Source organism: Narcine bancroftii, chromosome 14, assembly GCF_036971445.1.
Source record: "Narcine bancroftii isolate sNarBan1 chromosome 14, sNarBan1.hap1, whole genome shotgun sequence".
Classification (NCBI taxonomy): Eukaryota; Metazoa; Chordata; class Chondrichthyes; order Torpediniformes; family Narcinidae; genus Narcine; species Narcine bancroftii.
Genome location: NC_091482.1, coordinates 25,188,711 through 25,216,691, shown reverse-complemented (window position 1 = coordinate 25,216,691; position 27,981 = coordinate 25,188,711). Strand labels below are relative to the sequence as shown.

At 37.6% G+C, this 27,981-nt stretch overlaps 1 protein-coding gene across 2 annotated transcripts; it reads left to right on the top strand.

Moving 5' to 3' along the window:
• The first annotated feature begins 275 nt into the window (after positions 1 to 275).
• Positions 276 to 27,684, top strand: supt4h1 (SPT4 homolog, DSIF elongation factor subunit). 2 transcript variants are annotated; one of them, XM_069911469.1, is made up of 5 exons: positions 276 to 494; positions 1,919 to 2,025; positions 10,918 to 10,973; positions 23,888 to 23,941; positions 26,968 to 27,684. In XM_069911469.1, the coding sequence occupies exons 1-5, from the start codon at positions 423 to 425 to the stop codon at positions 27,033 to 27,035; spliced, it is 357 nt and encodes a 118-aa protein (XP_069767570.1). In that variant the 5' UTR covers positions 276 to 422; the 3' UTR covers positions 27,036 to 27,684. The 2 variants fall into 2 exon arrangements, with proteins under 2 accessions (XP_069767570.1, XP_069767571.1); XM_069911470.1 differs by lacking the exon at positions 276 to 494 and adding an exon at positions 1,623 to 1,749.
• The last annotated feature ends 297 nt before the right edge of the window (positions 27,685 to 27,981 follow it).

The window sequence follows — 27,981 nt, the reverse complement described above, 5'->3', positions numbered from 1 at the left end:
GTTAACCCATGATACTTCATTCTTAATTAGCACTTGCTTGACTCTTCACATTCCAGTATCCCTTACAATCACCATGTACTTTTAAAAGCTGTCATCCCCCTCCCCTCTTAACTATAAAGTATAAGGAATGTGGCTGGTCATAATGATCTATTGTTAGAGATGCTATTTGTGTCACTGGACTTTCAAAAAGAGTTAGAGGAAGAAATCATTATAATGCTCCTTTTTTTCTGATCAGTAATATTTCTTCTAAGAGATCGCCGATGATCCCCTCCTGTCCTGTCTTCAGCCGCCTAATGTGCAATGTTGCAACACAAAGACTGCCGCGGACATGTGCTGAGGACTCTCATTGGGCAGGAGTTCGACGGAAATGACGTATTGCAACGGAAGGCGGAAGCGACTTCCCGGGAGTTTCTCCATCAGTCATGGCAACGCTGGAGACGGTGCCGAAAGATTTAAGACACTTGCGAGCTTGTCTTCTCTGTTCATTGGTGAAGGTAAATGCGAGGAGATACGGCCTTAGAAGTAACCATTATCGAGGTTATGTTCACATTTATTTCGACGCAGCTGAGGCAAGAATTCGCGTTAAAGGCCAGGTCAATGTACAAAGGTGCTGGAGAAAGGGCCCACGGCGTCCATAGAGATACACCCAATGTTTCGGGCCTTGAGCCTTCCAAAGAAGGCAGCCGCCTGCATTTAAAAAGTCGGGAGGAGGAGGAGGAGGGAAGAAAGAGCCCCGGTGGAACGAGCCAAGAGGCCGCAGCTGGACGTGGATAGGAAGGCAGGAGAGAAAAGCTGACAATTGATCAGGGAAAGGTGGGGTGGGGTTGGGTGGGGGGGGATGCACTGTGAATGGAGAGCCGGAGGAAAGGTGAGAATTGGTCAAGGGAGGGGGGCTAAACCAGAGGAAAGGAGACATGGTAATAGGGAACGATTGTGTTGGTGGGGCTGGAGTTAACGGAAATCTTAGGTCGATGTTAATGCCATCTAGTTAGAGGATGCCCAGGTGTTCCTCCATTTTGGCAGCGTGTGAAACCACAGACAGGCGTGTCGGAATGGGGTGGAGAACTGAATGGGTTGCCACTGGGAAATGCTAGCTATGACAGCAGAAAGAGCAAAGGTATCAATGAAGTGATTTCCCAGTCTGCTTCCAGTCTCCTCCCTTCCCACCAATTGTCCTCTAGCTACCAACCCTTGTTATCGCAGAAAATACTACAGTTCTGCCCTCACCATCATTTGGGGCCCAAAAAGTCCTTCCAGGTTAAGCAACCTTTCATTGAATACTGCATCCGGTGCTCCCATAGTGGCCTACTATATATTGAAGAGACTGGATGCAGACTGGGAGGCCACTTCATTGAACACCTTTGCTCTGTCCTCTGCAATAGTGGGGATCTCCCATTGGTAATCTATTCCCTTCCCCATTCTGATACTGACATGTCTGTCCATGTTCTCATGCACTGAGGCCTTCTGCATATTTGAATAACAATACTTCATATTCTGCCTGTGCACCCTCCAACCAGATGACATTTATGTTCAGTTTCTGTTAGACTCCTGTCCACACCTGTGTTTCCCTAATTCCATCTCCCCTTTCCTTCAGCTCTGGACCTGTGCAACCCCTACTCACCTAAATTCATTCACACACACACTGTTCCATTTCTGAAGAGTGGGGTATCCTCCTATCAAATCGCACAAACAGACTGAAAGGAACCATCATCATCCTATGGGATGGAAAGCCAGAAAAAAGTGCTTTTGGTGGTTTGAAATCATTTTTATCTTACACTCTATGGATAAATTATATGTCCATTTGTATCATATTTTAATGAAAGTTATAGTCTTTAATTTCTCTCAGAGAGCATGTTTAATTTCGAAAACCTGATGGTTATATTTGTCTTTTTACTTCAATTCCTACTCCAACTTGAAGACCATAGATCAGTTTGAGTACGATGGTTGTGATAACTGCGATGCCTTTCTACAAATGAAGGGGAATCGAGAGATGGTGTATGACTGCACTAGTTCTTCTTTTGATGGGTGAGTTAACAAAACTATACATGAAAACAAATCCTTCTGATTGGAAGTGTCGTTTGTTCTGCATAATTATGGGGAATGTATAGCTTTTTTAAAAATGAGGGCACTCAAGATTTTTCCTGCTAATCAATTGCTCTGGTTGCTTCATTTAAAGAAGCAGTATCACATCCCATTGCCCATTTTGTAATGTAATTTTTAAAAAAAAAAATCAATGGCTCCTGAAAGATGGTGACTGGCATCTTGGCATGAAGTTCAAAACGTATAATTGGTTATAATTGGGCTGAAAGGGCCTGTTACCATGCTGTATGTTTAAATTTAAGTTGTATTGTTTGATCTCTAAAGTTGACTTTATTGGTGTGACTTTGGTATAGAAGCACAATTTAATCCTTGACATTTGCATTTGAAAATTCTGCTAAGTGGCACGGTTAGCATTGCAGTTAGCGCAAAGCTATTACAGTGCCAGTGACCCAGTATTTGTGGAATTTTTCTCGCAGGTTCTTGGGTTTCCTCCCACATTCTGAAAATGTATGGTATTTGTAGGGTAATTGGTCATATTGCGTATAACTGGCTGGTGGGGATTTGTTGCTGGTAGGGCCTGTTACCATGCTGTATTTCTAAATTTAATATAAATAAAGTCGTGTGTGATTCCTTCAACTATTGGTAATTGATAATGCATGGTTATTTTAAAGTTAATAATCTATGAACCTGCCTTCTGCCAGTTTTAGTGCATATTTAAAAATGAAAGATTAATGATCCTTGATAAGCCATGCTATGGAAAGCTTCAGATATCTGGGGCATTGGAATTTATTTTAGGGCAAAGAAACTTGTTCAGGATAGTTGTTTGCACCAAAATGAGAGCTAAAGGTCCACAGAATTTGGTTGTTATTGGAGGGACAGCTGAAGTTAATTTGGTAATTTTCTAGCAGGATGAAATCTAATAGAAGAAACAAGGTACTGGGAACATGTATCGAGCGGCAATTGTTAGATCTTGGGTTTGGAAAAGTTGCAGAAAGGAACATGAAATAATGTATAAGAACGTTCAGCTGGAGGAGATTAATAAATGAGATCACAACTGATCTGATGCAAGTGTATTGAAATAAAGGATGTGCAGGCAAAGAGTAATAGAGATTTGGGGGCAAAACAAATACACAAATGTGCAGGACAAACTCAGCAGGGCCATGCAGAATCTATAGGGAATAAAGGATAACCTACATTTTTGACCTCAGTCCTTTGTCGAGGTATGAGCAAAATAACAAACAGATGCCTAAATAAAAAGGTGGGGTGGGAGGGGCAGATAGAGGAACACAGGCTAACAGGTAAGAGGTTATAGGTGGGATGGTAGAGCTGGGAAATGATAGAGGGAAGGTTGCTCTCTGATTGCAGGGGGAAGGGTTGGGAAGCTGGAGGAAAGGTGGTTGGAGATAGTTCAGGTACAGAACATATTGAGCTGAAAAATGATGTCATCCAAACCTAAAGACAAGTTGCAATGAAACTTCCCTTTGCCACATTACGCGAGTTTACACTCTAAATGTAACAGTAAATCGGCTGTTCATTGTCCTGGTTAGGAATGACATTTTTGCTCTTCACACTGGGACACTGCATGCTTTCATACTCACCTCGAGCCTTCCCCGGGATAGGAGTGTTCTACCTTCTACTGATGATGCCAAGACGCAATTGGTAGATAATGGGTAGGGGATAGAAATGGGCGATATGGGATTGGGAAACAATAAGAGGTGTCTGAGAGTTTTGGTGGGGCCCTCCACTCTCTCTGCACCAAACTACACCATCAAACCTTCCATCAATCTAATTTTGAACACAGTCTAGTTTAGTCTTCATCATATTAGACCAGACTACGATGAGGGATCTTGTTAAAAGGTTTAGTTCATAAAGTCAAGTTCATTTATCATCCAATTGTGCAAGTACAATCTGGGTATGTAGTCTGGATCCGTTGCCTTTTGTGGCTTCACCTTGGGATATGTTTCTCCTGCATTTGGCTGCAGCTATGCAAGAGGCCTGTTCATTGAAGGAAGACTGATCTTTCTTTGGCGTCAGTCAGTTCTTCTTGTCAAATCATGCGTAGAAGACAAGGAAGGGGTTGTTGCCCTTTGACTCGCAAAGTTGTCTTGTGGTCTGTTATAGCTTTGATCCCTTGCCACGTGCACCTCATGTCACTTGTCACACAGCTGACTATGGATCTTCTCTGTGTACCCATGTTTTGCATTCCCGATTGCATGGGAGAGTTCACCCCTATCTAATCTTGGTGCCATCTTTACTCCTGTTCTGAAGGCAGCATGAGCTCTTGAGAAATGCATGGACCTCTGCATCCAACAATGGCTTCTGTGTAGCATTTGATCTCCATGCCCTTGCTAATGTAGGTAGTCACTGAGCTTGTGCGCTCTTTGATGTTTACCTGGCCGTTGGCTGCCTCCCTGAAACCGTTCCAGTCTGTAGTCTCAAAGTAGTCCTGTTGCACTGCTGCGGCTTCCTCCGCCACCTCCTTGCCATATCTTGATCTACCTGTGCACTGGTTTAGTTCATTTTGCCAGCGGTCTATATTGCAGGGTTAGCAGGGCAGATGTGTGACCTGAGTAACCAAGGTGGGGGTGAGGGGCAGCCTTGCATGCACCAGGGACATTGGTCTATGCCTAACCTAGGTGTTTTCTGCACAGGTGAAGTGGACTTGCTGTTGAAACCGTGGTAGAATAGTTTTCAGACTGCTGTGGTTGAAATCGCCTGCGACAATCATGGTACCATGAAGGTGGGATGCCTGGGCTTTGCAGGGGGCACCATCAAGTTCCTTCGTAGCTGCACTCACATTTGCCGAAGGCAGAACATAAAACAGCAACAATCAGTATGGCAGAGAATTCCCTGGGCAGATTGAAGGGTCTGCATTTCACCAACAGGTACACTATCTCTGCTGAGTAGAGCTTCTTTACAACAGAGACATTTATGCACTAATTCTCACTGATGTAAGTGCATAGCCCCCCTTCTCGAGCCTTGCCAGAAGCAGTAGCATCTCAATCTTCCCCGAAGGAGATAAGGCCATCAAGCTGACTCGCTGAGTCTGGAATGGAGTCCTGGAGCTGTGTTTCTGTAATCACCAGAGAACAGCAACTTTGTAGTCCTGTCTGGTTCAGATGCAGCCTCAAGTAATCGATTTTATTCTCCAACAATCTCGTATTTGTGAGTAAGATCATCGGCAGTGTGGGTTTGACACAATTTTTTCCTCAATGCTTCCAACAGCTTCCCACTTGTCTCCAGTGATCTGTTCCTGTCAACTGCCTTGTCGCATCAATCTTGGCCAAATCTTCAAAACAAACTCGTTTGTGAGAGTGAAATATGAATGTTTGTAGACACTGGTATTGTAGTAAAAACACAAAAGTGCTAGAGGAACTCAGCAGAGCCTGTCGCATCCATAGGAAGTAAAGATGTATAACCAATGTTTCATAGAAACATAGAAGATAGGAGCAGGAGTAGGTCATTCGACCCTTCGAGCCTGCTCCGCCATTCAACGAGATCATGGCTGATCTTAAAGTTCAGTACCCCGTCCCCGCCTTCTCTCCGTAACCTTTAATACCCTTATACTGAAGAAATAGATCTAATTCCCTCTTAAATATATTTAATGAACCTGCCTCTACTGCCCTCTGTGGCAATGAATTCCACAGATTCACCACCCTCTGGGTATAGAAATTCCTCCTCATCTCAGTCCTAAATGGTTTGCCTATTATCCTCAAACCATGGCCCTGGGTTCTGGATTTTCCCATCCTTGGAAACATCCCATCTGCATCCATTCTGTCGAGTCCTGCCAGAATTTTATAGGTCTCTATGAGATCCCCTCTCAATCTTCTAAACTCCAGCGAGTACAATCCCAATTTGCGCAATCTTTCCTCCTAAGTCATTCCTGCCATTCCAGGTATCAGCCTGGTGAATCGCCTCTGCACTCCCTCCATTGCAAGAACATCCTTAGATAAGGTGACCAAAACTGCACACAATACTCCAGGTGGGGTCTCACCAAGGCCCTGTACAGCTGCAGTAAGGTATCCTTGTTTCAGGCCTGGTATGCTCAAAAAGCAGGCATTCCACCGTTTTGAGCCCTGAGGACCCCAAAACTCAGCAGCAATAGAAATTCACCAAGACAAATGGTCACTTAAACAAAAGGTGCTTTTAATTTTCTTTAAACATGAATATAGGATCAAGCTTTGTTACTATTAACTTAACCCCCTTCTAATTCTAAGTGCATGTGTATGTAATGCACGTGTAAGTTCAGAAAAGTTCTTTAATTCACAGTCCAATTTCACTTCTCACTCCTCCAAATTCACTGGTTGCAGGCAATTCTTGTACTGTGCACAGAATTTAACATTTATGAATTTCACCAGGCTTTGGTGCTTGAAAAGTAATGGTTACTGCTCAGGAAGGTTCCTGTCGATTTTCAGAGAGAGATCTGTTTTTTTTTTTGGACACCCACAACTGATTCCTTTAGACCAGCCACTTCAGTGTCTTGCCGAAGAAACTTGTTCCATCAGGAATTTCGGATGATGACCTCTTTCTTTCAGGTCACCACAGAGTTCCTTTTTGTTTCTCTTATTTCAAGTGAAACATTATGCAGCCAACCATCTCCTCTTATATGGACCACAAGGACTATGACCAGGCTGAACTAAGAACTCACAACCCATCTTCAAAATGGGGTTTTTCCACAAGCTTCCCAGCTTGACCGGTTGCAGTCCCAGCTACTGAACTGTAGAACATAATTCTCTCTCTCTCTCTCTGTCTGTCTGCCTCTCTCTCTCTCTCTCAAAACAAACCCTCTTAGAGCAGCCAACTGGACTCAGACTGGGGCTCCAGACCTAATCTTCCGAGTTGGTTCATCTGTTGCTTTCCAAAACAATAATCCATTACTCCACAGCATGTCCAATTAACACCTACTTGTGAAGTCTTTATAGGCATCCTTCAAAGTTTCTGTAAAGGCACCTGGAGCCTGGACTGTCTGGCTTGAGCAGAGCACTGACATTTTAAATGAGATCTGTTTTGAAGAGTTTGTTTCTGTATGTGACCTAAACTAAAACACCTGCTACAATTTATCTCCTTTAACACATATCTATACACAATATAAAATATAACATAATCTGTCACACCACAAAAAGTAACGCTGACTGTTTTGAATCAGTCTTTGTCCTTCCAAATGCTCTCTTTCTGAATCCCTTTCTCTAACTTCTCCACACTGATGTTGGGGTCATTGTGGTTTTCTGGCTTGGCCTTGCATCACTTTTTACATATAGACAGCTTATTAGCTACCCTCCAGTTTTCCATTATCTCACCTGTGACTATGGAAGATAAAATCTCTGCTACAGCCTTGGTAATTTCTTCCTTTGCTTTCGACAACATCAAGGATATGCTTGGTGAAGCCCAGAGATTTTCAACTTTAATATTGCTCAAAATTGTCAGCACTCTCTTTTGTAAGGGCAATATATTTTGGGATATCATTGCTCCTTGAATTCCCAACCTTGCATGACCATCTCCCAGTAAAGAGAAGTATGCATTTAGGACTTTGCCCAGCTTCTGCATCTACAAATGTAGACAACCACGTTAATCCTTAAGGGGATCTATTCTCTCCCTATCTATCCTTTTTCATGTGAACATGGACAGCACAGGCATAACCAGGCTCATGACCACCTGTGCTATATTATTTGTGATTCTATTTTTTTTCTATATTATGCTAGATTTACATCTTTAACTTTGAAAACTGCATTCTCTTAAAAAAAAATCCCAACAGTAAAGTTGCTATATTGTGCCACTAGTGTGAGTTCAGCCGTGGTGGAAGAAAACCAATTAAAAACACTTGAGATGAATTGCAATCCTGGTAAAGGTAGGTATAGGTTGCATTTTACCTGTTCGTGAAGTCACTCAAAGTACTTGCCACAATTTAATTCCATGGAAGTATGTCACAAGATTTCAAGATATAGGAGCAGAAGTTGCCCCAATGGCTTACTAAGTCTGTTCCACCATTTTAATCGTGAGCTGATCCATCCCCTCACTCAGCCCCACTTTCTGACTTTCTCCTCATAACCCTTGATGCCCTGACTAATCAAATACCTGTCAATCTCTGCTTTAAATACACCCAACGACCTCGCTTTTACAGACACACAACACTTGCTAAGGAAATTTTTCTGCATCTGTTTTAATTTGACCCCCTTTTATCCTGAAATGATGCCCTCATGTCCTAAAATCCCCTGTCATGGGAAACATCCTTGTCACATCTACTCTGTCCAGACCTTCCAGCATTCAAAATGCCTCTAAGAGTTCCTTCCTTCCTCGTCTGTCTGTATGCCAATGAGTATAGTCTAAGAGCCAACAATTGTTCCTCATATGCTAATCCTTTAATTCCTGGTATCATTCTTAAATTTTCTCTGAACCCTCTCCAACACCAGCATGTCTTTTCTCAAATAAGACGTGCATAACTGTACACATTCTCCAAGCGAGGTCTCATCAGTGCTTTATAGAGTCTCAACATTACATCCCTGCTCTTGTATGCTATCCCTCTAGAAGTGAATGCCAATAATGCATTTACCGCCTTAACCACTGACTCAACTTGGAAGTTAACCTTTAGGTTATCCTGCATGAGGACTCCCAAGTTGCTTTGAATTTTCTCCCCATCTAAATAATAGTCTGCCATTTTACTTCTTCTATCAAAGTTCATGACCGTACACTTTCCAACAGAGTATTTCATCTGCCATCTCTTTGCTCATTCTCCTAATCTATCCAAGTCTCTCTGCAGCCTTTTGGTATCCTCAGCACCACCTATTCTTGCAAATTTAGTACAACACCATCTAATCCATAATCCAAATTATTTATATACAACATAAAAAGATGTGGCCCCTTCAGAACACAACTGGTAACCGGTAGCCAGCCAAAATAGGATCCCTTTATTCCTACTGTCTGTTTCCTGATGATCAGCAAATGCTCTACCCATGCTAGTATCCTTCCTCTAATTCCATGGGCTCTCATCTTGTTTAGCAGGCTTGTGTGTGTGTGTGTGTGTGTGTGTGTGGCACATTGTCAAAGGCCTTTTGAATGTCCAAAGACACAACATCCATTGCATCTCCCTTGTCTACTTGTGATCTCTTCAAAAAATTGCAATAGCTTTGTCAGGCATGATTTTCCTTTATGGAAACCATGCTGACTTGGGCTTATCTTTTCATGCACCTCCAGGTATTCTGTAACCTCATCCTTGACAATCGACTCCAACATCTTCCCAACCACTGATGTCAAGCTAATAGGTCTATAGTTTCCTTTCTGCTACCTCACTCCCTTCTTAAACAGCAGAGTGACATTTGTGATCCTCCAGTCCACTGGAACCATGCTGGAATCCATTGATTCCTGGAAGATCATTACAAATGCCTCCACAATCTCTACAGCTACCTCCTTCAGAACCTGAGGGTGGATTCCATTTGGACTGGGGGACTTATTTACCCTGAGACCATTTAGCTTTCTAAGGACCTTTTATCTCATGATCTTGACTGCACTTCTCTTCTGAAAGAGCCGTGAGAGTCTGGTATGCTACTAATCTCTTCCACAGTAAAGAATAATCAAAAATATTCTGCCATCTCCTTGTCTCCCATTACAATTTCACCAGCATAATTTTCTATCAGTCCAATGTCTACTTTGTTACTCCTTTACTTAAAGAAAGCTTTTAGAATCCTCTGATATTATTGTTGAACCTCCTTTTGTAATTCATCTTTTCCTTCCTAAGCATCATCTTAGTTGTCTTCAAGTTTTTAAAAGTTTCCTAGACCTCCATCTTCCCACTTCTTTTTGCTTCCTTGTATGCCCTTTTTCTTTGGTTTTAACTTCCCTCATCAGCCACAATTTCCTAATTTTTCCCCTTGCGTTTCTTTCTTTTTGATGGATACCTGCCCTGTATATTCCTCATTTTACACAGAATCTCCTGTCATTGCTGGTCTACTGTCTTCCCCATTTGTATGTTTCTCCAGCTGATATTGGCCAGTTCCTCTTGTGCAACTGTAATTTCTTTACTCCACTGAAAGACTGACACATTGGGCTTTAGCTTGTTTTTTTTTTTTCAAATTTCAAAGTGAACTCAATCATTTTGTGATCTCTGCCTCCTAAGGGTTCTTTGACCTTCAGATCTCTCATCACCTCTGGTTCTTAGCACGACATCCAATCCATCAACAAGCTGCTCCAAAAAGCCATCCCTCAAACTCTCTCTACCCTGCCTGCCAGGATATTTGTCCCCTTTGGGTTCAGGTGTAACTCATTCTTTTTTTATGGGTCATACCTTCCACAAAAGAGTTCTCAATGATCCAAGAATCTGAAGCCCTGCCCCTATGCCAGTTTCTCAGCTATGCATTTATGTGCCTGATCTCGCTATACTTTCCCTCACGAGCATGTGGCACAGGCAGTAATCCTCCCTAAATCTCTGTATTCCCTTTTCAAGACCTCCTGAGTCAATATCATCCATGTTTGGGCGAATATACTTAGCAGGTTGGCCACAGCCGTACTGCAGGACTGCTTTGAGGCCATGGACCGGAGCTGTTTCAGGGAGGCGGTCACCTACTATGGTCGTGTAAACATTGTGATACTGTATTTTCAGTTTTGTTCCCTTTTCTTCATTGTATTATATTTCCTATAAAAAAAACAATAAAAAAAGATTGAAAAAGAAAAGTACATTTTCATTTGTGGGCAGAATTCACAATGAACCAAAATAAATCATATGAGAAATGCTCGTAACCTCATACAATTTATTTTTCTAGATGTCAGCTCTTTGCTCATGATAGCATGGTTTTTGAAATCCGTATAATTTATTGATCTATTTGATTTTGGTACAATAGTTATTGTGGTGCTTGATACTGCGGCTCAAGATATTGATGTCTTTTTCAGGATTATAGCAATGATGAGTCCTGAAGACAGTTGGGTCTCTAAATGGCAGCGGATCAGTAAGTTTAAACCAATTGATTCAATTCAAATTTCATTAGTTGAAAACATGAAATTTTTATGGTCTCATTCCTTGATTGATAAGTATCTATTATACTAAAGATTACAGATTGTCATTCTTCCTCACTATAAACATAGCCATTGCAACTTGAAATGATAGATTATTTTTATTTCATTCTAATTATTTCTCTTTCTCACTTTTCTGTACAAGGCTTCACAGCATTTTCTAATTTTAATTGTACATTCTGGATTCTCTGACCTGCTCCCATTCCATAACCCTCCAGTCCTCTCCCATCCATGTATCTATCCAATTTATTCTTAATCACACAAAATCAAACCCGCATTCACCACATCAGATGGCAGCTCATTCCACACTCCCACCACTCTGAGTGAAGAACTTCCCCTTGTGTTCCCCCTAAACCTTTCCCCTTTCAGCTTAAAACTGTGACCTCTCAAATTTATCTCTCCCAATCTAAACGCATCCACTCTGTCTATACCTTTCATAATCTTGTTAACCTCTATCAAATCTTCTTTCATTCTTCTTTGGTCCAAGGAATAAAGTCCGAACCTGTTCATTTTTTCCCTGTAACTCAACTCATGAAGACCCGGCAACATTCAAGTAAATCTTCTCTACACTCTTTCTAGGTGCCCAGAACTGCACCCAGTTTTCCATATTTGGCCTCACCAATGTCTTAAACAACTTCAACATAACATCCCAACTCCTATACTCAATACATTGATTTATGAAGGCTAAGATCCCAAAAGCTTTCTTTACAACCCTGTCCACCTGCAATGCCACCTTCAGGGAACAATGTATCTGTATTCCCAGATCTATTTGCTCCTCCACAATCCTCAGTGCCCTATCATTCACTCTGTATGTCCTACCTTGGTTTGACCTTCCAAAATGCATTGCCTCACATTTGTCTGCATTAAACTCCATCTGCCATTTTTTGGCACATTCTCCCAGTTGGTCCAGATCCATCTGCAAGCTTTGAAAATCTTCCTCGCTGTACACAGCACCTCCTATCTTCGTGTCGTCAGCAAACCTGCTGACCCGAATTACAACATTATCATCCAGATCATTGATATATACAACAAACACAATGGTCTCGACATAGATCTTACTTTATAGCAATCACTTGAATCTTGTCCCGAAATGTCCCCCATTGGTCCAAGGCTGATTTGTCCCAATTAGCTGTTTCCAATCTACTTTTGCTATATCACTTCTCAGTAAAGTTGGCCTTGACTCTAATTTAAGTCTTTGTTCCAACTTTTCCATAGACCTTTCCTTTTTTGAAAATTTTATTTATTGAATCATGATATTGAATTACAATTAATGAATAAAACAAAAAAATTTAAAAAATATGTACATGATATTTTAAAACTAACCACCTTAAAGCCCCACCCCCCTCTAACCTACCCCAAAAGAAGAAAAAAAAAAGAGATCACCCATAACAACAAAATTCATCAGTTAATTACCATGGTTTGGAGTAACACCATTACTGTGCGGTGAGGGGATATAATAATTGAGCCCCATAGAGTCCAAATACGGGCTCCAAGTTTTACGATAAAAAAGGTAATTATCACATAAATTAAGTTATCTTCTCCAGTGGAACACAAGTCCTCATCTCCATATGCCTTCTCTGAACGCTCAAATCAGTCTCATTTTTCCAAGTAATTGCCAGATATTTTCTAGCCACAGCTAATGCCGATTTCAAAAAAGCAATTTGAAATCTATTTAATTTTAGTTCTAAACTGATCCTCTTAATATTACCCAACAAAAATATGAAAGGATCTAATGAAAATTTCACTTTCAGAATAACTTCTAAAAATTTCTTGTCTATTCCAAAAAAGTTTCACTGTTTCACATGACCTAGTAGAATGTAAAAAAGGAACCCACATCCTTATAAATCTGGAGATAAAATTATATTTCCTTAATTTTTCCAGAGTGAAATATAATTGATGAATAAAATTATAATGAACGAATCGATACCTTACATTTACAATTTTAGTCGTACTATTCCTACATAAATTCATCCAAGCATCCTGAGAAATAGGTATACCTAAATCTTTCTCCCATTTCAATCTAGATTTATATATATCAGGTTTAAGCATTTTATTCTGTAATAAAGCATACATCTCAAATATAAATCCCTTTTTAACAGTAAGTAAAATTTCAAACATAGACTGTCAAGGTAATCGTAGAGAATGACCAAAATTATCCAACAATAAAGCTTCAATTTGATAATAAGAAAAAAGAGTATTTGAAGATGTATCATATTTCTCTTTCATTCTTTGAAAGGAAATAAAATATCCTGCTTCATAACAATATTCCACCAATTTAATAACCTTTTGATCCCTTAACTTCAAAAGATGATTACTAAGTGTAAAGGGGAAAAACTTATTTTGATACAATGGAGATTTATCTGAAATCTTACCTTGAGTACTTATTACTTCATTTTTTTATATACCATAAATCCATTAAGTGTTTCAAAACAGGTAAATTGTAACTACTCAATAACTATAAATAAACTGATCCATCTTCTCACCAATTTGAGATAATTCAATATTAGCCCATATCAAAGGTTTATCTATTTCAAACATCCTATTAATAAATTTCAATTGTGCTTCATCATAATAATTTTGAAAATTAGGAAGTTGTAGACCTCCTAATTCATATTTCCAAGTTAATTTTTGTAATTATACTTTTATCATTTTATCCTTCCATAAAAATTTCCTCATCAAGGCATTTAAATCCTAAAAATTTTTTTGAAGAATCTTACAAGGAATAGATTGAAACAAATACTGAATTCGAGGAAAAATATTTATTTTAATACAATTAACTCTTCCTATTAATGTAATCGGTAAATCTTTCCATCGATTCAGATCATATTTAATTTTAGACAATAATGGTAAATAATTTAATTCATATAAATGACTACAATTGACTACCTTAACACCTAAATACTTAATCTGATTGGATCATTTAAATTTCACAATATGCCTATATGAAGAATAATCCATTTCAGATAATGACTTAAACTCACTCTTTTCCCAATTAATTTTATAACCTGATATCTCACCATACTGTTCCAATCTGTCATGTAAACTCCTCAAAGAATTCTGAGGTTCTGTAAAATATATCAAAACATCATCTGCAAACAAGTTAATTTTAAATTCATCAGATTTCACCTTAATATCTTTAATATTACTATCCTGTCTAATCACCTCAGCCAAAGGTATTGCAAATAGAGCTGTTGACAAAGGACAGACTTGCCTACTAGATCTGGTCAACATAAAAGGTGAAAATAACTGTCCATTTGTCACGACTCTAGCAGTAGGACTTCTATATAAAGTCTTAATCCAACCAATAAAACTTTAAATAAAAAAACTCCACTCTACTCTATTAAAGGGCTTTTCTGCATCCAGCAAAATTACCATTGGTAGGTTAGATTCCTCCTGAGAAACATTAATTAAAGAAATCAACTTCACATTATCTGTGGAATACCGATTTTTAATAAAACCTGCTTGATCCATATTTATTTTCAAAACAGCTATATTTTATCTTACAAAATTACAAAATTTGATATTTTTCAACAACAGAATTAAATCTTCATCAATATATATTATCAATTCTCTCTGAACCAGTACATGCTATTAATAACAAAGAATGATCAGACAAAATCCTACTCTTAAATTCAGCCTTCAATACCCAGCCTTGCAATTGTGCTGACACCAAAAATAAATCTCTTCTAGAATAAGAATATGTCAAAATGATGAAAACAAAAAATCTTTCTCTTTAGGATTTAACCTCCATATATCTACTAAATTCATATCTTTCCTTAACATCATCAATTGTTTATCCATTTTAGTCCTAACTACTGTTTTTGGAGCTTTTCTAATAATAGATCCAAACAACAATTAAAATCACCTCCTACCATAATTTTTTCATATGCTTGATATAAATTAAGAAAAGAATCCAACATAAATTTCTCATCCTCTATATTAGGAGCATAAACATTCATTAGAGTCCAAGACTCAGAAAATAATTTTACAATTAACAATCAAAAGTCTACCAACTGACTCAATAACTGATTCCAATTTAAAATAAGGACTTTTTATTAATCAAAATAGCTACTCCTCTTGCTTTCGAATTAAATGAAGGCGCTATAACTTGCCCATCCCAATCTCTTTTCAATTTCTGATGCCTTCTCAGTCAAATGTATTTCCTACAAAAAAGCAACTTCAACCTTCAATTTTTTAATATACACCAATACTCTTTTTCTCTTAATTGGATTATTAAGCCTGTTAATGTTAAAAATTGCAAAATTTAAATTAGCCATCATTACAATTCATTTCAAAAACCACCTTACCACACATGATATAACTCCTTTCCATGGCAATCACACTAAAAAGATTAAATAATATCCTCAAAAGAAAAAGAAAAAAAACCCATATATAAAAATCCCAGAAAAACAATAATACTGTACTACAGTATTAACCCCTTTAATTATGCGGGAGTGATCAATGCCACAGAGTGGCCAATGATTTCGGAAGGATCAGTAGTCAAACCTACCCCTGCCCCCAAACAGAGCAAAACAAAAAATCAAAAAATCATTTCAAGAATGATATGCTTCCTCCAGATCACTATAATTTGATCATCATCGATATTAATATCGATCAGCTGCTGAGATTCCTTCTCTCACCTTCCATTCTTCCTCTTCTGAAATGGAAACGTCTGGAGGAAAAAGCTTTCTTGACTTTTCATCTGTTTATTATCCGGTAGAGAATGAGCAAATGTGAGAACTTCAGCATCGTCACTAAAGAACTGAGATTGAAAGTCTCCATAAAAAAACTTTTAAGTACAGCAGGATATCGAAAAACAAATTTGTATCTTTTCTTCCACAAAACAGCTTTAGCAGAGTTAAATTCTTTATGGGGTTTAATAACAGCTTGGCTCAAATCAGCATAAAAGAAAATACTTTTGAAGGAAGTCACGTGATGGAGTAGTGACCGGTAAGAAAATACCAGCCCTCTCCAGAAAAGCAAAAAAAAGGTAAAGAATAAACAAAGTCACTAACACAGAAACTATAACAAATTGAAAGTGAAAGTGTGGAGAAAATGGCAGCAAAGAAAGAAAAACCAAAAACAACTGGAAGAAAAGAAGAAGGAAGGACGTCGGAAGAGGAAGGTGAAGGCCTTACTGGTACGAGGAAGCCCGCCGTGGAGAGAGAAGCCCGCTCCCTGAGGTCAGTGGAAACCCTGAACTCGGGACTACAAAGATGGCTCACGGAGCCAAACAAAAGTGCGCAACTGCGCATGCGCGATGCACAAGACAAAAACAACACCGACGGGAGAGGGGACCAGCTGAGGAGTAAATCTCCACAGCCGAAACAGACAAGTATATCACGACAGCAACACTCTCAACAGGAAAATATAGAAAATAACGGGAACAAGAAGGAAGAGAATAAAAATAGGAAATCAAAGAAACAAGAAGACCAACACCAAGACACTTTTAATAAAAATGAGAAGAACAAAAATACCCAACAACATAAAATAAACAACCGAACAAGAAAATCAGAAGAGACAGAGGTAAATGACACAGATCCTGGATTGGACCCAGAAGAAGAGGAGGGAGAACACAGAGAAATGGAAGATGAAGGGAAGGGCAAGTACATGGATATATATTTTTTTAAAGAATATATGGAAACAGTAAAAGAATGGCAGTCACAAGAATTCAGTGAAATAAAAAGAAGAATAAAAAGTACAGAAGAAAAAGTGATTAGATTAGAGATGATCATGACAGATATAGGAAAAAGAGTGGACAAGGTGGAAGAACGAGAAACAGCCATAGAAATGGAAGTAGATGACTTAAAAAAGAAATTAGAAGAATCTGATTAAAAAAGTTAAAGAAACACAGGAGCTGTTAGCTCAGAAGATAGATATAATGGAAAATTATAATAGAAGAAACAATATAAAGATAGTGGGCCTTAAGGAAGATGAAGAAGGCAAAAATATAAAAGAATTTATAAAAGAATGGATCCCCAGGGTCCTAGGAAGGCCAGAATTACATGAAGAAATGGAAATAGAAATGGCACACAGAACATTAGCCCCTAAACCACAACCACAACAAAAACCAAGATCCATTCTAGTAAAATTCCTAAGATATACAACAAGAGAAAATATATTGGAGAAGGCAATGAAAAAAATAAAAGACAAAAAACCACTGGAATACAAGGGTCAAAAATTTTTTTTCTATCTAGATATAAGTTTTGAACTCCTGAAGAAGAGGAAGGAGTTTAATGCAGCAAAAACGACCCTATGGAAAAAAGGTTATAAATTTGTGTTAAAATACCCAGCGGTACTTAAAATAGTTATCCCGGGGCAGCAAAGCAAACTATTCTCGGATCCGGAAAAAGCACGAAAATTTGCAGAACAACTACAAAACAGACAGAGAGATGAAGAGATGTAACAAGAACAAAAATGACAACAAACTATATATATATATATATATATATATATATATATATATAAAAATAGAGTATAAATAAGAACTAAGAAGGGAAGAAAGGAAGTAAGGAGGGAATTAAGAGAGTGACCTTTGTTATATATAAAGATTAAAATCTTTTCTGGGGGGAGGCTGGGTGGGGAAGAATAACAGTCACTGCGAAATCAGTTGACGCTTGCGAGCGGATTCGCAAATCCAAATGGAGAGGGGAGATGTGGTTGCCCGACAAGGAACAAAGGGCAACTTAGAAAGGGGAGGGACTATTGGGATTAAAGGAATTTTAGATATGAGAATAGTGGAAATATTTTATGTTTTAGTAATGTTGTCTTATAATGTGTTCAAAAAAAGAAAGCAGAATGGATAAGAAGGGAAGGTGGTGATGAGGAAATGGAAAGGAAAGATAAACAAAGTATGAAATGACTATGTTGAACTATATGACTTTAAATATTAATGGAATACATAACCAAATCAAAAGGAAGAAACTGTTAAATTTACTGAAAAAAGAAAAATTGATATAGCATTCGTACAAGAAACACATCTAACTGAAGTGGAACACAAGAAATTAAAGAGAGATTGGATAGGACATGTAACAGCAGCATCATATAATTCAAAGGCCAGAGGAGTAGCTATATTAATCAATAAAAATGTACCAATCAAAATAGAAGAGGAAATAATAGATCCAGCAGGGAGATATGTAATGATAAAATGTCAGATATATTCAGAATTTTGGAATTTACTCAATGTATACTCACCTAATGAAGAAGATCAAAAATTTATGCAAGATATCTTTTTGAAGATAGCAGATACGCAAGGGAACATAATAATATAGGAGGGGATTTTAACCTTAATTTGGACTCAAACATGGATAAAACTGGAAAAAAAAACTAACAGAAAGAACAAAGTAACCAAATTTATAATTAAATCGATGCAAGAAATGCATCTTTTGGATATCTGGAGGAAACAACACCCAAAGGAAAAGAAATATTCATATTATTCGGGTAGACACAAAACATACTCAAGGATAGACCTATTCCTGTTATCAGCCCACATTCAAGGGAGAGTTAGGAAAACGGAATATAAAGCTGACTATTATCGGATAACTCACCCCTATTATTGCCAATAGAGCTAGAGGACATTCCACCAAGAATGTATAGATCGAGATTAAACTCCATGCTACTTAAAAGACAGGATTTTAGAGAATTAATTGAACGACAAATTAAAATGTACTTTGAAATAAATACGGAATCAGTGAAAGATAAGTTTATACTATGGGACACAATGAAAGCATTCATCAGAGGGCAAATAATAAGTTCTGTAACTAAGATGAAGAAGGACTACAATCGGGAAACAACAGTTGGAAAGGGAAATAACAAATATAGAAAAAGAATTAGCAATAAAGGAAGATACAACTAAAAGAAGAGAATTGGCAGATAAAAAAATAAAATATGAAACACTACAAACATATAAGGTGGAGAAGAACATAATGAAGACAAAACAGAAATATTATGAGCTAGGAGAAAAAACGCACAAAATTCTAGCGTGGCAGCTTAAGACGGAACAAACTAAAAGAATGGTATTGGCATTAAGGAAAAAGGACAAACAAATTACATATAATCCAACGGAGATCAATGAAAACTTCAGGGAATTCTACGAACAACAATATCAAACTGAAAACGAAGGGAAAGAAGACAAAATAGATGAATTTCTAACGAAAATTGAACTACCGAAATTACAAACAGAGAAGCAAAATAAATTAATAAAATCATTTGAAATAGAAGAATTACAGGAGATATTAAAAAAAATTACCGAACAACAAAACACCAGGAGAGGATGGACTCCCAATAGAATTCTATAAAACATTTAAAAACTTATTAATTCCTCCCCTTCTGGAAGTAATCAACCAGATTGATAAAACACAAAACATACCAGATTCATGCAAAACGGCAATAATTACAGTAATACCAAAGACAGGGAAAGATCCACTAGCACCAGCATCATATAGACCAATATCTCTACTTAACACAGATTATAAGATAATAGCTAAACTATTAGCAAACAGATTGGTTGACTATGTACCAAAAATAGTAAATCTAGACCAAACTGGATTTATTAAAGAAAGACGAACAACGGACAATATCTGTAAATTTATTAACTTAATTCATGCAGTAGAAGGAAATAAAACTCCACAGTAGCGGTTGCTTTAGACGCAGAGAAGGCCTTTGACAGAGTAGAATGGAATTATTTATTCAAAGTACTACAAAAATTCAGCCTACCAGAGAAATATATTAATTGGATTAAAGCATTATATAAGGGGCCATTGGCGAAAGTGACAGTAAATGGATATATATCAAAACAATTTAACTTAAGCAGATCAACAAGGCAGGGATGTCCACTATCTCACTCATTGTTCGTGTTAGCTATAGAACCCCTAGCAGAACTGATAAGAGCAGAAAATAAAATAAGAGGGATAAAAATAAAAGAGAAGGAATATAAAATCAGTGTATTTGCAGATGACGTTATAATATACTTAACAGAACCAGAAATATCAATAAAAGAATTACACAGGAAATTGAAAGAATATGGAGAAGTATCGGGGTACAAGATCAACGCAAATAAAAGTGAAGCAATGCCAATGAATAATGCGGATTTCACAAAGTTTAAGAAAGAATTACCATTTAGATGGCAAACACAAGCAATGCGATACCTAGGTATACAACTAAATAAAAATCTCGGCCATCTATATAAACTAAATTATCATCCATTAATGAAAAAAATTACAAGACGACTTAGAGCATTGGAAAGACTTACCACTAACCCTGATAGGAAGGATAAACTGTATTAAAATGAACATTTTCCCAAGGATACAATACCTATTTCAGTCATTACCAATTCACCTAACAGAGAAATTCTTCAAGGAGTTAAAAAAAATAATAAGGAAATTCTTATGGAAAGGGAGGAAACTGAGGATAGCACTAGATAAATTAACAGAATGGTACAAACAAGGAGGCTTACAACTACCAAACTTTAAGAATTATTATAGAGCTGCACAATTAAGATACCTAGCAAATTTTTATCAAACAAGGGAAAAACCAGATTGGACCAGATTAGAACTAGATAAAATAGGGGAGAAGATACCTGAACATATACTATATAAATGGGATGAAAAATTGGTGCAACGTAGGAATTCACCGGTATTGCATCATCTGTTCTACATTCGGAAGAAGATTCACGTAGAAAGGAATAAACAAATTACCAACTACCAAAACTAATATTGACGCAAAATCAACTAATCCCTTTCACAATAGATAACCTTTCCTTCAGAGAATGGGAGAGAAAAGGGATCAAAAGAATAGAAAATTGTTTTTCGGGAAATAAATTATTATCCTTTGTACAAATGAAGGATAAATATAACTCACGATACAATGTTTGCATACCACCAACTGAAAACCTACTTGAAGGACAAATTGGGAAACAATCTGAGGTTACCAGAAGGAAGCAATTTTGAATATGTGATTACAGACACAATGATAATTAAAAAATTTGTAACAAACATGTACATCAAACTGCAAGAAAAGGAGAACGAGGAAACAAACGGTAAACCTAAACAAAAATGGAACAAGATCTAAACATAAAGATAAAGAATGAAACCTGGGAAAAGCTATGCTCCGGAACTATGAGAAATACAATAAACACGAGGTTACGCATGATACAATATAACTGGATACACAGGCTATTCATCGCACCTCAAAAGTTAAATAAATGGGACCCAACAGCATCAGACAGATGTTTTCACTGTAAAAAGTTAACGGGAACAACAATTCATGCAATTTGGACATGTGAGAAAGTGAAAAAATTTTGGGAAGATCTAAACCAGATATTAAATAAAATCACAAAAAGCAATATAACCAAAAAACCCAGAGATCTTCCTCCTAAGTAATATAAGAAATAAAGAATTTGGACTCGATTTGGATGGAGCACCAAAAAGATTTGTTAGGATAGCCCTAGCTATAGCAAAAAAATGTATTATGTCAACCTGGAAATTAGAAGACAACTTGAGAATACAACAATGGTACATAGAAATGAATAAATGTATTCCATTAGAAAAAATAACATATAATTTAAGAAATAACATCACAACATTCGAACAAATATGGGAGCCATACATGAAATACAATAGAGAAATCCTACATGGACTTCCACCATCTAAAATGACAGAAGGAGAAGACACCAAAATGAACAGACTCAGTAAAATTTCTTGTTTATTTTTATTAAGTGACAACATTGTTTAAAGGGTTTAATGTATCTTATAGATTGAACTTCAAATAAATGGGAAAGGGGGTGAGGGAGGGAGGCAAGGGAGGGGGAAAAGGGGAGAAAATGACACTATAGATTCAAGAGAAAAAATGTCTGTATGTATCTTGGTCAATATGATTTATAGTGTGAAAAATAAAAAATTTAAAAAAAAGAAAACGCTTTTTCTTAACTATCAAGGGGCCTTGAGTGCTTCTCGCGTTTTGAACTCTTAAGATAAATTCTCTATCTTGATGCCATTAACATCTAATCAGGATAGAACATGGAGCTCGACATGGAAGAGATTTCCTTCTTGTCGCTTTATGAGCTCTATCCAATTCCAAACCATTTGGAAAATATCCCTTCCTCAAAACTTCAGGAATCCACTTCTGGAAAAAATTGAACCAGATCCAGGCCTTCAAAATCTTCTGGAAGCCCAACAATTTTAACATTATTCCTTCAACTTTGATTCTCCAACATATCAACTTTCTTCAATAAATAATTTCTCTGAATTTCCCAACCAGTAAATGAATCCTCCATCTGACCCATCTTTTCTTTACATTGTTCCATATCATCCTTACAGTCATGAAAATCTTCAATCTTCTTAAATTTATCTTGCACCTTGTCCACCATTTTCACACATCCAACTTAATAGATGATATCTCCCCTTCAGTAAGTTTTTCCTTCATAGATGAGAAACCTTGACCCATTTGAGTTGCCAAATTTTCTATCTTTTTAGATATATCAACTTGAGATGATGGGTCTGAATTATGATGGTCAGATTTAAACTTTGTTGAAACCTGTTTGGATATGGGCCTACCCGAACAGTCTGTTCCTCCTCCATACCTGGATAGATTTCTTCTTCCAGTCCCCCTCCAATGTCACCTTCTTCCTCCTCCGTCGATGCAAATGGCATTTCAGCCCGACTGTGGGTTCGGATCCCACCCCCGCCCCCGTCAGCCCAGCATTGCCGGGCGGAGAGAAGTTGGGCCCTCCCGCAGCTTGTGCCGCACTTGATATAACATGCATGCGCGAAGTTTCGCGTGTGCGCGGTTGCTTATGATCTGGAGGAGTACGTCTTCAGACACTGGTGCCATCTTCCGCAATGCTACGTGAAGTTGGTGCTGGAGTTGAATGGATCTTACCCAGGGACTGCCATTGCAGTTGGGTATTGGTCTTGGATGAGGAGGAATCGACTCTGGCGGCTCCATTTCGAAGGTAGGCCCAAGTTCTTCTGTACTTGACAGCTGTTTAGAAGGTTTTTTTTAACTGCTTGTACTTTTGTTTTCCTCATAATTGTTTTCAGAATATATCAACAATATATTCAATATTTTCTAAGAAAGTGGTCGGGTTTTTAATAGTTCTGCCAGGGGGAGGAATTTTTCCACATCTTCTCCTTATGCCATCACGCCACACACCCCCCCCCCCCCCATTGACCTTTCCTTAACTGCTAAATCCAGCTGAAGGAACTATAGATGCTAGAACATGGAACTAATTGCTGGAGGAACCCAGTGGGCCAAGCAGCATCTGTGGAAGCAATGATAGAGTTGAGGTTTGAGGTTGTGCCCCTGCATTAGAATTTTGTTGGATCATAATCTGAAATGTTGATCATCCCTTGTTACCATATACTTTTTGAACTTGCCAGAAATTTGTTCACTTATCTCCCTTGAATTTTAATGGAACATGACTGTCCCTTTTGTGTTTTAGGGCAGTTATTGACGATTATTTTTCACAGCTGTGATTATTTCATTATTTCAATCCTCTCCTTTTTTTTAAAAATCCACCTCAATGACAAGATACAGCTCAATAATAGAGCAGAAATGTTACATTGCCATTCTTCTTTCTCTTTTTCTAATGGTTATAAAATTGTACTTCTGCCCGACTCGCTGGCTTTTTTACTGGTTTCTAATGCATTTTGGATTATTTCTCTTTGCAGGGGATGCATATTAGCATTAATGTGAAATGCAAGAATGATTTCTTGTCTTGTCAATGCACATGTAAATGAGGAATCTGATAACTTTCATATAAAAGAAAATCTTCATGATTATTTATCTGATTGATATTTAAATGCCTGATTCTTTCACTTGCAGTTATGCATTTTGTTTTTATTTTTCCTAGGTAATTTCAAGCCAGGTATCTATGCAGTATCAGTGACAGGGCGGTTGCCCCAGGGTAAGCTATTACAGTTGTAAGTGCTACATTCAAGATATTGGGACAATTGCTGAAATGATTTCAATCTACAAAATGCAAGTTAGAAAATAGATTTTTTTCCCCAGGCCTATGATAAAATTTAAAGACATGACAGTCAATGGAATTTGGTTTCCTTTCAATCATTTTATATATGCTAATTTTTGCAGTAAACTTTGTTTTCTTACAGACTTCCCGCAATATGATGTGGATATGAATTTATAAATTGCTCACGATAGTGTGAGATAATAAATATTTCCATATCTCATGGGCATTACTAATAAACATTCATCAAGTAGACAGCCAGAGAAATTATTATTTTGTGTAAGGCATAATTATTAGATTGACATTTTTTCAATTGAAAATAGAAATAGAAGGGTTGGGGGAGGGTTCCTCTTCATATTTGAATTAATGAAAGGTCTGTTGGTAGCACATACTGTATATTTTGGTGCACAAATCGAGTCATTCAAAAAATGGAGATCGACTTGTACACTGGATATACTTTTGAGACCTTAAATTCAAATCAAAATTCAACCGATGCCAATCCGGTGTATAAGTCGACTCTTGGAAAAAAAAACCCATTCGGCATGCAAGTCAACCCACGAAAAGTAGATTTGGCAAATAAGTCGACCCTTGAAAAACCATAAAAAGAGCCGACTGCGACAGATTTTCATTGAGATTTTTATTAAAACCAACAACACAATTAGAACCTTTCAAAATCACTATCATCGCCTGAAGCAAAGATGGCAGCAGGCACATCCATGCTCTCACTGTTTAAATAGTCATCATATGGGTACCAGTCTGTATCTGATGAGGCGGTTTCAGCTTCGTTGTCAGTGTCCCATAACAAATCATCTTCTGTGCCATCAATTGCAGAAGAGATTCCACACTTGTTGAATGATTTTATCACAGTCTGTAATTTTGTCCCATGCCTTGAGCACTAAGTTACATAGCACATGCCCTGCCTTTTGTAAAATGATTTCTGCATTCAACATCCCATGCATTCCATTCCTCGCGCACATGGTCTTTGAATGGCTTGATGAAGCAGACATTGAGTGGTTGCAATAGAGACGTCAAACCACCCGGGATAACCACCATGTAAGTATTATGTGGTGCTAATCTGCTTTGTCTTTTTAGTTAAGTGGCTATGAAACATATCCCAGACCAGCAAACTCTGTTCTTTGCATAAACCGCCTGGCCACCTGTTCCACACATTGTCTATCCATAGTTTTACATTATTTTCATTCATCCATCCATCCTTTTTCATGAAAATGTACAAAAATACCAGCAGGGAATTTTATTTTTGGTTTAATCTTGCATTTGAAGATTAGCATGGGTCTTAACTTCATACTGTCGGCCTTGCACGATAATGCTACCATAAGCCTGGTCCTTTCATGGCCTGTACCTCTGGCTTGCACAGTTTTCACACCTTAACATTCCACTGTTCTGTTGCCTGTCATGTCAAAATTCATGTTTCCAATAATTGCCAATGCAAACTGGTGTTTCTGTCAGTTCTGCATATTAAACTGGTGAAAGCTTACAACTTTGATCAAGATGTTTTGGTAATTTTTGTTTTTTGTTGTAGTACCAGATTTTTCCTCTCCACAAAATGGTTGAACCAGTCTACTGTTGACTCGATCTTTACTGAGGTCTGGGTGTGACTTTACCCACTACAGTGCAAATGTTTATTTTGGGTGACTGTAGCAATCTTGCTGAATACCAATAATTTCAGCAGTTTTATAAATTCACGGACCCATTCTGCAACATGATTTTCCAAAAATGGCCAACGAGTGTTTCCTTTTCTCAATGAACATTGGCTTTTTGGTATTTTTCTTAAAGTCTCTTCTTTCTTTCTCCAATCTCTTACCAACTTCTCATATTCATCAAATGTTGGTTTTCTTGGCCATTTCTATCACTTTCAACTTAAAACTTGCTTCATGCTTTTGTCGTGAGTTGCTTTGTGTCGATGGATCCTCCATGATAGCAATCACCTCCAGCCAATGCCCAGCAGATCAATCTGTGCAATCTTTGGGGGTCAAAGTATATGCCGGTCAATGGCCCATCTCAGGCATCGTGATCCTTGGGGGTCGACTTATACACTGGTTAATAGGCAAACTCAGGCATCCAGAAGATTGGGGTTGACCTGTATGCCAGATATACCATAAGCCATTGAAATAAGGCTGTAAAATGGGGGTTGACATACGCCAAAGTATACAGTACCTGTACTTTGCAATCAGTGGACTAAGCTATGAATTAAGTGGCATATACTCGTGTACATTTCCATGACTCTCGTTCCAAAGCCATCACTTGGGATCCGTTCTGCAATAGAGCATTGTGGGATTTGGGTATGAAGTCAGGACAAACTCCAAATATCAAATGTAAGGAGCCTTATAAACCAAATAAACCTTTTGTTTAGAAAGCTGTCAAAATTGTTTGATGTGAATATTTCAAATACTCGGTGATATTGAAAAGTGATCAAAACTAAACAAATTTTAAACAGTTAAAATAGGGAAATTGGGTAAAACTAAGCCACAAAGAATTGTATTTAAGTAAATTAGATTTTAAAAAAAATATATTTACTCATTGTCCTTCGAGCATTCACCTTAGAAATGAATGAAGCTGCTGTTTCTACAATAGATCAATTTTGGTGACGGTTGTTCAAGCAGATTCCTTAGTCTTGGTGGATTTGCAAGAGACTCTGGATGATGGAATCTGGAACAAAAAGTTCTGCAGGCAAGATAGCATCTGTGAAAGGAAAAGAATGGTTAATATCTCTCCACAGATGCTGACTGACCTGAATTCCTCCAGACGTTTGATTTTTCTTTTTTAGTGTGGTTGAATTGCTGGAAAAAAAATGTCAAAGTTGCAGCACGGTCAAGAATCATTTGCGAACAGCCGTCAGGAAGTTTTGGATATCTGAATTTGAATGTGCAGGCTTGGAAATCCTGAGCTCGCTGGAACATTGTGGAAAAGAAGCCAATATTTGATTGGTTTATTGGTCTGTTTTACAGGTATTGTGCGGGAACTGAAAAGTCGAGGTGTTATCTACAAATCAAGAGACACTGCTATAAAATCTTAAGAGCCCCATTGAGCTTCCTATCAAACTGATGATCTCAACAATCAGGATTCTCCTTCTATTTGTAACTGGAAGCTCTTATGTTGATCTCAATACAAAAATATGATGCATCTATGAAATAGCATTCAAGTCAGTTACATTTGTTGACATAATCCAGAGAATTGCAATGTCTAAATTCTGCAAAACATTTCTGCTTATTTATAAAATGTTATTTTTATAAATGTGGAAGAGTAATATGACATTTGTGCAAACTTTGGAATTAGTGTTAGATTTTTGGATTTTTCCGATTCTCGGGCAATACATTTAAAATTCAAATTTAACGGAGTAAAGGTGCACTGCTTGTGGATGGAACACTTGCAGCTTCTACTGCATCTGTTTGATGATTCTTTTGCTTTCTTTAAATACTTTAGTTTCTTGTTTATAACTTTGTATTTTCTTTGTGATAAGAGTATTCTGCACCACGTGCGCATGCGTGACATCTTGAAGACTGAAGCAATGGTTCTGTTCCACGAATTTAATAACCGTTTCAATAGAGTTTTCTGCAGTAGCCTATTTGATGTTGTAAATTTTAGACTTTCTAATGTTGTATGATTCTGTTAGAACAATATTCTCACACCATGTTCTAGTTTCTTAATTACAAATTTGTCACTCAGTTTCAGCGTATTCTTATTTCTCTTCACACCGCCAAGTTTATCCACCTTAGGATCCATTATTATGGGTTTGTGAATATGTATGCTATATATGGTGGCCACTGTACATCGTGGTGCTTACACATGCCTGCACATTCACAAAAGCCTGCTAAACTTAAAAAGAAAAATGAGTTTTCGAAAAGTCCAGAATCGCAGGTGATCTGGCTTTCTGATATCTGAATTTTTGGACTTCTACTTCTAATTATTTTTTGAATTTATAGAACTGCTGAAATTATTGGTATTCAGATGCTCAAAATGTG